This window comes from Gracilinanus agilis, chromosome 5 (assembly GCF_016433145.1).
Source record: "Gracilinanus agilis isolate LMUSP501 chromosome 5, AgileGrace, whole genome shotgun sequence".
Lineage (NCBI taxonomy): Eukaryota > Metazoa > Chordata > Mammalia > Didelphimorphia > Didelphidae > Gracilinanus > Gracilinanus agilis.
This window is the reverse complement of record NC_058134.1, coordinates 172328707-172341130: the sequence shown is the minus strand read 5'-3', so window position 1 is coordinate 172341130 and position 12424 is coordinate 172328707. Positions and strand designations below refer to the sequence as shown.

Genomic DNA, 12424 nt, shown 5'->3' with positions numbered 1-12424 from the left:
CTAGGCTTTAGTTTCATTACCTATAAAATTACGAGACTGGACTAGATAACTTCCAAGGCACATTTCAATTTTAAACTGATGATCCTAAAATCTATCAAATCACAAACTGGATTCTTTTTGTGGAGAGAAGCTATTCTATATCCACACTAATCTGTTTTATAGAATTGTATCAAACAATCACAACAAGCATGTATTAAGATTGTGCTATGTGTCTAACTCCAATGGTGTTGGTGATATTAAGACAAAAAATAAAAATAAAACATCTCTTCTTTTAAAAAGCTCACATTCTTTTGGGGAGACAACATTTATAAATATATACAAAATAAATGCAAGGTGATTATTAAAGCAGGGCATATGGATAGAGTTTAGATTTTTTAAAATTAAGATTCCATGTAATACTGTGAAACGAGCATTGACTTGGAGTCAGTGAGACAGGGTTCAAAATCCAGTTCTGCCATTTAATAGCTCTGTAATACTGAGCAAGTTCATCAATCTGTCTGAGACTCAGGTTTGTCATCTATAAAATGAATTATGAACTAGACAGCTTCTAAGGTCCTTCTCCTAGCTATACATCTACTAGGCTAAGATTACTGTCCTGTTGGAACACGATATCTCTAGTAAATTCACCAAGTTGCTTCCAAGCAAGTGGTCTAAATGTGAAAATCAGGTCCTTTTTTTACTCAGGTCTTCTCAAAAACAAAAAAACAAACAAAAAACACTCCATGTGCAAAAAAATTAATGCTATGTTAATGTATACAATTAAAACATTCAGTATCTATACACACTTCATGCCTATTTTAGCTATCTGTTTTACACTATAAATTTAGAGAGCTGAAATTTTGCTTGATTTAATATGCAAATACCCAGAAAAAACATTAAGTGAAGCTTAATAGTTAGTAATCTGATTTCTTCTTAATTCAGAGAAAGCTTTTATGATAAAATAGACATCGAAAAAGGCAAACTGAAAACACATCTTGAAAGGATTAATTCTGTAATCTTATAGGACAAGGTAATTAAATATTTTAATTAACAAATAAGACATCTTTGTTAAATTACCATATTTTCAGTTATTCAGTTACCCTCCTAATGGATTTTTCCCTAGTTAATCAGTAACAAAAAAGTCTATTTATATTTTCAAGGTCTAAAGGAGTATACATTCAAAGTAAACTATTTGTAGTTAATGATCATTAATTTAGTAAACATATACTCATTAACTATCAAACAAAACAGATTATTTTAAAGTGTATAATGAGTTAAGGAAAAGGGGACAAATATTTATGGATTTCTTCCATTCAGTGATCGCCATAAAAGTATGTTAGGTGTCTTTTTGACCTAAGACCTCTGACTAGTAAAAGCTACTAATTTTATCTCTATTCAAAAGACCTAAGGAAAATTAAAAGTGAAAATACACTGATATAGTTCAATTAAAAACATAAAGGGGTTTCTTTCAAAAAAAAACAAGAAAGATACTCCAAAAGTGAAAAACAGAAAAGTTGAGGTCAGTAACTATGAAAATGGTATTCAGAAGGCTCTCAGTTAACTTTCCAAAGAAATGTAAACATTCCTAATGCATTAGCACCATCAAGTGGCAAGTATCTATGATAAAAATGTCACTTTACATTTCACTTAAGATGTCCAGGGTTTGTTACCAAGTATTGCTAGGTAGCACCATGGATAATGTGCTAGGCCTGAAATTAGGAAGGCCTGACTTCTAATCCAGTCTTAGAAACTTACTATGTGACCCATGGGCAATTCACTTAACTTAGTTTGTTTCCACATCTATAAAATGAACTAGAGAAGGAAATGGCAAATCTCCCCAGTATCTCTGTCAAGAAAACCCCAAAGGGGATCACAAAGAGTTGGACACGACTAAAACAAGTGAACAATAACAATTTTTAATATTTCTAAAATATAGATATACGGTAGAATCCACACAAGAAAGGGAGAGTACACCCCTAGAATGTGGTAAAGTTGCTGAAATACAAAGAAAGGAAATTCTGGTTCTACTTTTGAAACACAGCTGTTAAATTTGAATCTCCTGCCTAAAAAGTAACCAAATTCAAATACTAGGTAAAGCCATATTTAAAACAAGTTATTTCCCAATTCTGTCATTGCCTTATAAGGTATAAATTTGCTGTTTGAACACATCTGTATGTAAGATAATGTTTTTTATGTTTATTTCATTAAATGTTTCCCAATTACATTTTTTAATTTTTTATTTTTAGAAAAATTTTCCATGGTTACATAATTCATGTTTTTACTTTACCTTTCACCCCCTCACCACTCCCCCCTCTCCCTACCTTAGCTAACTCGCATTTCCACTGGTTTTAACATGTGTGGTCAGTCAAAGACTTATTTACATATTATTGATAGTTACATTGGTGTGGTCTTTTCGGGTCTACATCCCCAATCATATCCTCAACAACCCAAGTGTTCAAGCAGTCGTTTTTCTTCTGTGTTTCCACTCCTGCAGTTCTTCCTCTGAATGTGGGTAGCGTTCTTTTCCATAAGTCCCTCAGAATTGTCTTGGGTCATTGCATTGCTGCTAGTACAGGCGTCCATTACATTCTATTTTACCACAGTGTATTGGTCTCTGTGTACAATGTTCTTCTGGCTCTGCTCCTTTCACTCTGCATCAGTTCCTGCAGGTCTTTCAAGTTCATATGGAATTTCTCCAGTTTATTATTCCTTTGAGCACAATAGTATTCCATCACCAACATATACCACATTTTGTTCAGCCATTCCCCAATTGAAGGACATACCCTCGTTTTCCAGTTTTTTGCCACCACAAAGCGCGCAGTTATAAATATTTTTGTGCAAGTCTGTTTATCTATAATCTCTTTGGGGTATAAACCCAGGAGTGGTATGGCTGGATCAAAGGGCAGACATTCTTTTATCGCTCTTTGGGCATACATAGTTCCAAATTGCCATCCAGAATGGTTGGATCAGTTTACAACTCCACCAGCAATGCATTAATGTCCCAATTTTGCAACATCCCATCCAACATTTCATTACTCTCCCCTGCTATCATTTTAGCCAATCTGCTAGGTGTGAGGTGGTACCTCAGAGTTGTTTTCATTTGTATTTCTCTAATTATTAGAGATTGAGAACACCTTATATCAAAAATTCCAAATGGATTAAAGAGTAATATTAAAAGCCCTATTAAAAAATTAAGGTTCTACTAATAAATATGAAAAAGGAAAAAAATGTATAGCCAGAAAAAAGCTAGAAGACATTAGAAGCAACAATATGGATTTTATAAAATTAAAAAACTTTTGAATGAAAAATCATTGCAGTTAGAGTCAGAAAAAAAACAGTAGGATTCTTTTTTTTTAACATAATTCTAAATGTTTAAAAGTTTTCTTATATAACATCTAAATCTCTTTCTCAGCTTCCAACCAGTACTTCCAAAGTTAGCCTGTATCAAACAGAGCAAGTTTAATTATTTTTTCATTTTACAATCACAACAGAGATTTAAAGTCAATTATCACACTTCATCATTCCACCCTAAAGTCTTCCCTCTTACAATCTAAATAACTCTGGTTCCTTCAACTAATCATTACATAGCATATTCTCAGTCCTCCATCCTGCTCCAATATTCTAATCATTCTCCATCTAAAATCAATATTCTATCTAAATGTGACATCTGGGGGGGGGCCTCAAGATACAGACCAAAACAAGCCATTTTCAGATACCATGTCATCAGTGGGGAAGTTTTTTTGCTTGACTATGCATATTTTTTATAATGATTTTATTTTTCTTTGTGAACAGTGGAGGGAGGAGAGAGTGTGAGGGACGAAACTAAGGATAAAGATGGAATAAAAAAAGTCATTTGAAACATTTCACAGGAAACAAAAATGAATCATATAATAATCAGTTGTTTGAAAGTTATATACTGTATTATTGAATCTACACAATGAATACACAAGAAAAGCATATATAAACAGAGATTTACAACTTTATGTACAATTATTTAGTTTGGTAATTCAGAATTTTAAAATATCAAATTCTAAAAATAAAGAAACTGTGGCACTTAAAACTAAACACTACACTCTAGGTGTTGTTTGAGCTGGGCAAAGTAAAATAAAACTAGCACCTCAGTTCTGGATGTTACGTCTCTAAATAGAAAATAAGACTGAATTAACTTTAATAGCTGCCATATCACATTGTTTATTTGTATAGAGCAGACTATACAAAAGTTTTCCTTTCCCTCTAAACTTCCTATGTCTATGGGTTTAGCTAGGGATTTTTAAATGGGGTACATTAACTTGTTTTAAAATATATTTTAATAACTATATTTCGTTGTAATTGGTTTCCTTCATAATCTACATTTTATGCATTTAAAAATATTCTGAGAAGAAATTCATAGGTTTCACCAGACTTCCAAGAGGTTTATAACACAATAAGGTTAAAAATACCTAGTTTAAGCAGCCATTTTGCCTATATTCTTATGGGATTATGCTATGGTTTTTTTATGCTCTGCTTTTGTATTCCCATTCCATTAACTTAACCTTACTTCTACATGTATATGTGAATATATGGATATATATGTATATATGATGAATATTTACATCAATCTCTTTTAAAATCACCCTGGGTAGGGGGCAGCTGGGTAGCTCAGTAGATTGAGAGCCAGGCCTAGAGACAGGAGGTCCTAGGTTCAAATCTGGCCTCAGACACCTCCCAGCCATGTGACCCTGGGCAAGTCACTTGACCCCCATTGCCTAGCCCTTATCACTCTTCTGCCTTTGAATCAAAACATAGTATTAATTCTAAGGTGGAAGGTAAGGGTTTAAAAAAAAAATCACATCAGGTAATAAAACTATCTCTGTTTGCAGGCTACCCAATAATATATGTATAAAATCCTAGAGATTCAACTAAAAAGTTAGTTGAAGTTATCTGTATTTTTATATTACTAAGAAAGTCTTTTAAGAAGAGCTAGACAGCAATGCAATGATCCAGGACAATTCTGAGGGACTTAAGAGAAAGAACACTATCCACATCCAGGAAAAGAACTGTGGGAGTAGAAACACAAAAAAAAAACACCAACTACTTGATTACATGGTTCATATGGAAATAGGTCTTGATCAAGGACACATGTAAAAACAGTGGAATTGCTCGTTGGCTATGGGGTGGAGTGGGAGGGAAGGGAAAGAAAGTAATTCATGTAACCATGGGAAAACATCCTAAATTAATTAATTAAATAATGGACTTATGGGGCAGCTGGGTAGCTCAGTAGATTGAGAGCCAGGCCTAGAGACAGGAGGTCCTAGGTTCAAATCTGGCCTCAGACACTTCCCAGCTGTGTGACCCTGGGCAAGTCACTTGACCCCCATTGCCTACTCTTATCATTCTTCCACCTATAAGTCAATACACAGAAGTTAAGGGTTTAAAAAAATTTTTTTAAAAATAATGGACTTAAAATTAAATTTAAAAAAGGAAGAAGAGCTAAATGGAGATACTACATTTAAAATCACTATCGATAGAATAAATGCCTGGGAATACATCTGCCATTAAAAACCCCGGAACTACATGTATATAATTAAAAAACACTTTTCCACAAATAAAGTCAGATCTAAATAATTGAAGAAATATTAATTGTTCATGGATGGGCAGAGTCAACATAATTAAAATGACAATCCTACCCCTAAATCAATCTAATTCAATGCCACCCCAATTAAATTACAAAAAAAAATCATGCTGAATTAGATAAAAACTTAAAAATTCATTTGAAAGAATAAAAGAATATCAAGAATATCCAAACAATTAATGAAAAAAGGAAGGAGAAAGGTCTGGCAGTACCAGATTTTAAATTGTATTGTAAAGCAGTGATTATCAAAACTTAGATGGTACTGGCTAATAAATAGGAAGGTAGATCAGTGAAACACAAAAGACATATAACAAACACAAGTAAAAAATTATAGTAACCTAGTATTTGAAAAAGAATCATAGATCCAGGTTTTGGGGATAAGAAATCACTAGTTGGCAAAAACTGTTAGGACAACTAGAAAGTAGTTTGCTCAACACTAGGTATAGACCAATATCTTACACCATTCACTAAGATAATACCAAAATACCAAAAAATTTATGACCCAGACATCAAAGGAGATATAAATAAAATAGAAAAACTTGGAATATATTACCTATAATACTTATGGATAGGAGAGGAATTTATGAGTCAACAATAGATGGAAAGCACTGTAAAATGTAAAATGGAGAATTTTGAGTACATTAAATTGAAAAAGTTTTATACAAATAAAAAAAATGTTGCCAAGATGAGAAGGAAAGCAGAAATTGGGGGAAGATTTTTACAAATGGCTTTCCAGATAGGTCTCTATCTAAACTATATAGGAAACTATAAGAGCCATCCCCCAAGTGATAACTGGGCAAAAGATATGAACAGGCAATTTCTGGATAAAAAAGTCAAAGCCATATATAGGTATATGAAAAAATACTCTAAATCATTAATGATTTGTAAAAGTGAAATTTGGAAAATGCCATCTAAAAGTATATATATTTCTATGGACATGGGAAATGTATGGTCCAACAGGTTTCCGTTTCCGGTTCTTTGGGCATGGGGACACCTACGTCTCCACGCAGGGAAGAGTTTATAATCTCCTGGGTTGGGGGGAGTGCGCTCTTGGCCAGCAGATTAGGGAGGAGACAGGAGACAGTAATGGCGAGGGCGGCGGTTTTGAATTCTTACAAGTGCGTGGTCTAATAACTTTATCTATCAGCATGGCTTTAATTAAAATACTAATATATATTATTATAGCAGCATTTATTATTTTTCATCTTTATAGATTAGAGAAATAAGAACCAAAAACAATTCTGTGATATCATCTCATACCCATCAGATTAGTTACAAAAAATCAAAATGAAAAATGTTGGAAGGGATGTGGGAAAATGGAGACACTAATACACTGTTCATAGAGTTGTGAACTGATCCAATCATTTTGTAGAACAATGTGAAATTGTACCGAGAGTTATAAAATGGGGTATACTCTTAGACCTAGCCAAAGCATTTCTACATCGAGTTCCCAAGAAGAGCAGAGAAAAAGAAAAAGAACCCATATTTTCCAAAATATTTATAGCAGCTCTCTTTTTGGAGACAAAGAATTTGAAACTGAGGCGATGCCTTTCATTTGGGGAATGACTAAACAACTTGTAGTATATGGTTTGTGATAGAATACTATTATGCCATAATAAATGATGAGAAGACTAATTTTTAAAAAATTAGAAATGCATGAGATAATGAATAGTAAATGAGAATAACCAAGAGAACAGCTACAGAATATTGAAAGAATAAATTGTGAATGCTCTCCCTAGAGTGAACTGAAAGATGAAAACAGGAAAGACTTAATATGTATGAACATTTTGGTCTCCTGGTGGATACCTTCTGTAATGCAGGGAGGGTAGGAAGGGACTGGGACATTTGTGGGTGGAATTTATTATGTAGATAAGAAAAAGAATTTTGTGATTTCATTTATATGCAATCTTCTTTTTCTTTGTATATTGAAATGCTTGTTTTATTTAGTTTTATAAAACTTGGAAGAAAAAAATTATCTCATCCCTGCCCTATACATCAGAACTGCTTTCCTTTGTGTTTTCATAAAGCACATATTTCCTTGTAGGTAAGTTGTATTAATTATTATAATAGAACAAAAAATCTTGAAACATTTTAAATAACTATCCATTTTGTATATAAAATATTCCATCTCCTCCCAAGTAAACCACATCCAATATTTTAACAGGTAAAGTTTTCAATAATTTCAAATTCATTGTTGCTTTTAGTGATTGGATATTTTTTTAAATCTTGGTGTGTAATATCTCTCCACCACTGAAGAAGAGCAACTCTTCTGATATTTATATTCTTAGAGCTAGTTGCCTGGGGCACTGAGTAGTTAAGTTTCTTGGCCATACCGTCAAGAATAAGTAATACAGTAGAGTACTTTCATTCCTACACATACAGACAAAATAGCACAAAATTAAATGTATGTATACTTCAAAGTAAAAATTATTACCCTTCCTTGCATTAATACACTTCTTAAGGAGAGTTTAAGGGGGGAATCTCCAATAATGAATATGACAAAACTAAAAAAGAATATCAAGAGAAAGAAATCAGGCAATAAATGTAAGAAATATTCTTTGAGCAAGATAAAAACACTGATCTACTAATAGTCTTCAGTTTGAAAAATGATTTGCATAGAATGCTTATTAGCTATGCCTAACTATTAAAGACATCATGAAGAATTTAGTCTAGGCTCTAGATGGAATATAAAAAGAGCTCAAAGAATTAACAAAAAAACCCTCAAAACATCATGATACTATAGGTAAAGTTTTAAATAAGTGCACTCTATTAATTTTATTTTAAATATTTTATCTTAAAATAATAGGTAAGTCCAAACGGAAACTTAATAACTACTTAAGTAAAAAACAAAATGTAGTCAAAAAATGATTAATACTTCAATTAGTCTAATAATAAAGAATGTTAGGGAGTCAACATAGGTGCTTGAGGACTGGATAAATTCAATACCCAGGAATAATACTGGAGAAGAGATAAGAATTTGGAGCACATATATGATCATTGGAGCAACAAAAAAGAACTCAAATTACTATATTTTTAATGCTTACCTCTGTCTAGGTACTATGAAGAGTGCTCGGACCAACTTCCTTCTATTTGCTTTTGTGTTCATATTCATGCAAAAATCCATTGCTGCCTATGGAAAAAAAAAGCAAACTTTTTCCTATAAAACCTTGGATTTAACACTGAAAGCAAAAATTCTACCTGCTACAATGTTTCATATTTGTTCCTACATGTTTCACAAAACTGATAAAAGTATTACAAGCACATCGAAATCTATAGGATGGCTCTCTGGGGTACTTTAAGGGAAAGGAGAATTGTAGGTGATAAAAAAAATATCAATACGTTTCTAAATAAATCTTAAGAATAGCAAAACTAAAAGTTGTCTAGCTGCACTGTATGTCCAGAATATAATCATTCACCATGCAAATCTAAAAACATATATAATTTATAAACTTAGTAGCCAACTAAAATAAAGAAGGGCTTGTTGGAAATTTTAATCCCTCAATTACTGATTAACCAAGTGTTCAGTGAAAAATAAAACAGAAACAAGATGCTTGTTTGGCAAAGACATAGGAAAAATTTTATCAGTATTCATTACAAGAGAGTCAAGAAGTTATCAAGGAATTATTTGGGGAAAGTTTAAAAGAGAGTGGGGAAAAACGTATCATGAATCACAAAAAGTATTGGGAATAAAAAATATATGTACTAAAAATTGGAGGAAAATATATTACTCATAGAAACAAATCATAAAAATCTCATTTGTTGAAAGGATTCCAGAATGATGACAACTAAAACTTGGTAGCTCAAAGCTTATTATACTACAACTACAATCCTAAAGTAATCTGTCAATTAATCTAATTTATATGTATAATGTGTCCCCAAATATCTACTATTATTTCTAACATAGCTGAAAAACATGACAAACTAGAAAAGGTATATTTATAAGGCTTTGAAAAATTGATGGACTAATGTTTTATTGTTTAAATAATTACAGATACTATATTAAAGTTAATATTAAATTGTTTTTACATTTACAAAACACTTTCTTCATAATAATCTGTAAGGTATGTTGGTCAAAGAAATGTTTACAAATAAGAAAACAAAAGCTCAAAAAGATTAAGTTATTTGCCCAGGGTCACATCTGGTTAGTAAAGCAAAAGAAATAAGACTAGAATTCAAGACTTCTGACTCCTTCCTAGTCCAGTAATTGTTTCAGCACACTATGATGCTCCTACTTAAATGAACTTTTAACAATCAAGTTCACAATGGTCTTCAAAGTTCTCATGATTAATAATTAATATCATCAGACATGGATAAATTAGTGTTTCAAAATGAGATAGGATTCTCAGATTTCCATAATATATGAAAAACTTCTAATCTCTTCACTGGTTCAGTATTAAGACTCTTCAAAAAGTAGGTCTCTTAACAAAAGTTGTATAGTTTGTCACATCTTAATGGAAAATCAGACAATTTCCAATCAAAGTTAAACGACTGTACTCACCAAGTTTTAAAACCATTATCTACAAATATTAATTTATCAATAAGTATTTGTACCTATGCATAACATTGTACTAGCCAGGAGGAATAGAAAGATAAAAACATAATCACCTTTCAAGAGAGATTCTACATTTACAAAAATTCTTAAATGGACTTCAAAGAAGTCATCCATTAAGTTTACAGGGCATTTTGCTAGACTTATCAGCTAGAAAAACAATAAAGTGGGACCCATTCCAAAGTTCCTATAAGTCTTAAACTTAAACATCTGAATTATTCTAGGCCCTCAGGACTTTAAGTTATTGATTATTCTTAATAACACAGATAGAGGCACAGAAATCACATCTTTTTGGTACTAGAGTAGACTTCTGACACCCTACTTACAAGTGAAATTTTGTTATCATATGGACAGCACACAAAGTCAGTGAATCAACTAAAGGAAGGAAAAAATAAGGAATATTCTCATATAACCAAGGAATAAAACAATCTTTGATAATGAATTCTGTGCTTCAAAAATACCCTTTTTTACCTATTTATTACAGAACAGGAAAGTTGATTTGAAGTTTTTAAAAAGTCACAAATGGTCTTCCAAGATAGCTAAAAGCCAACTATAAAATATTTTATAATTGGCATTTTTTATACTTTTTATACTTCTCCAAAGCATAACAAAGTTTATATGCTATACTTTGGAGAAGTATAAAATAATAATTAAAGGAAAGTAATACTAATAATAAGATAGAACCCACCCCTAAGGAATATAAGTTTAAATAACTTTATGCAGGACATGTCTAATTTATCTGCATTTACCTTGGGGAAGGGGGAAAATGGCTGCCTTCTTACACACTGAACCTTATACAGACATGGAGAACATGAAGGCTGTTGGTGTATTTGCAGGGGCTATGCAGGAAGAACTTCATATTTCCAACCCTATCCCTCCCTCATGTTTAAAATTTCATTTAAAATTTCACTTGGCTTTTTAAAGCTGTAATTCCTATTCCCTCCTTCAGGGAGCTGAAGTAAAACAAAAAGAAAAGCAAATCCTAACCTTAATTGTGCTGTAACTAAATATATAAATACAACAGAACAATAAAGCAACTGTTGCAATCTTAGAGGAGACATTAAAATCACCACAATATGAACGGGCACCTCCTCTATAGGTGGGTAAACAGACAGTCCCTCTACCTAGCATGCACATTCATAGCAGCATGTGCATGTACACACATGCACATATGAAATGAGCACTGTCCTGGGAAACCAGGTCATCTAGGTTCTAGTCTAAGTTCTGATATTATTTCTCTGTGTGACCTTGCGAAAGTGATCTAACCTCTCTGGATGTCAGCTTCTTCATTCAAGAAATAAATGCAGAGGTTGGCCTAACCAACCTCTGAGATCTCTCATAACTCTAATATTGTGAGATTTTATGAAATATTGGTTTTCCATGACCATTTTCGGGCTCCTCCTCCCTAAAGGTTATTTTTAGGGTCATAGAAGATTGCCATGGGAGTTTGAAGTAGAAAATACAATCCATAACCACCCAGAATTTATTGGTGGTCAATAGTGGCAAGAGCTTTTAAGATATGAGTTAAAATAATGTCACATAGCTATAACAGTATGATTCTACAATTCATCAAAGCCATTTCTATTTCAAAATGATGATAATTTTCCTTTGATGTTGAATATACAGAGAACTTAGTGAAAAAGTAAGAAATTGTTCCAAATAAACAAGATAATTTCCAACTGAAATGTGACCAGCTGAAATTTTAAAAACCTACTGAGAGAAAAATATTGACATATAATCAAGTTATACTTCCAATGGCCCCTACAACCTAAAGGGAGATCATTTCTCAAATAAGACATCACAAACCATAAAGCTGGCTTTTAGGCTAAAAAGCTCCAAAATCAGGCAGATGTAATCTGTATAGAGTTCCAAGACCTATTAGGTTATATAAAATTACTTAAATGTTTCCAGACTTAATCATAAGAGTCAGCTATTTGAAGACAGAGTGATGAAGATAAAAACTGAAAAATAACAAATCCACAAATATATTCTATTGACAAACTCACTATTTAGGCCCCTTAATGCATCATATAAGAAAGATTTAAAAATGTAAGATATGCAGACTCATTAAGTGTACTATTGAACACTGGTCATACATGCTACAAAAAGAAGCTATGTCTGTCGATGGAGACAAATAAAATTAACCATACCTTGTCTATGAGATCTCGATTAACACAATTCGGCAACTGTTGCAGGAAAGCATCTACTATAAGCTTTAGATGAGACCCAGTACTGGCTTCCTCATCTTCTTGTTCTAATTAAAAAGTATTATTATAAAACATGCT

At 32.4% G+C, this 12424-nt stretch overlaps 1 protein-coding gene across 3 annotated transcripts in view; it reads right to left on the bottom strand.

The window, feature by feature from the left end:
* Nucleotides 1-12424, bottom strand: part of UPF2 (UPF2 regulator of nonsense mediated mRNA decay) — a 110122-nt gene that overhangs the window by 42920 nt on the left and 54778 nt on the right. For all 3 annotated transcript variants that reach the window (XM_044679352.1, XM_044679351.1, XM_044679353.1), the window contains 2 exons: nt 12290-12393; nt 8635-8720 (listed from right to left, as the gene is read on the bottom strand). In XM_044679352.1, the coding sequence (XP_044535287.1) occupies nt 8635-8720; nt 12290-12393 (190 nt within the window). The remainder of the gene's footprint in view (nt 1-8634; nt 8721-12289; nt 12394-12424) is intronic.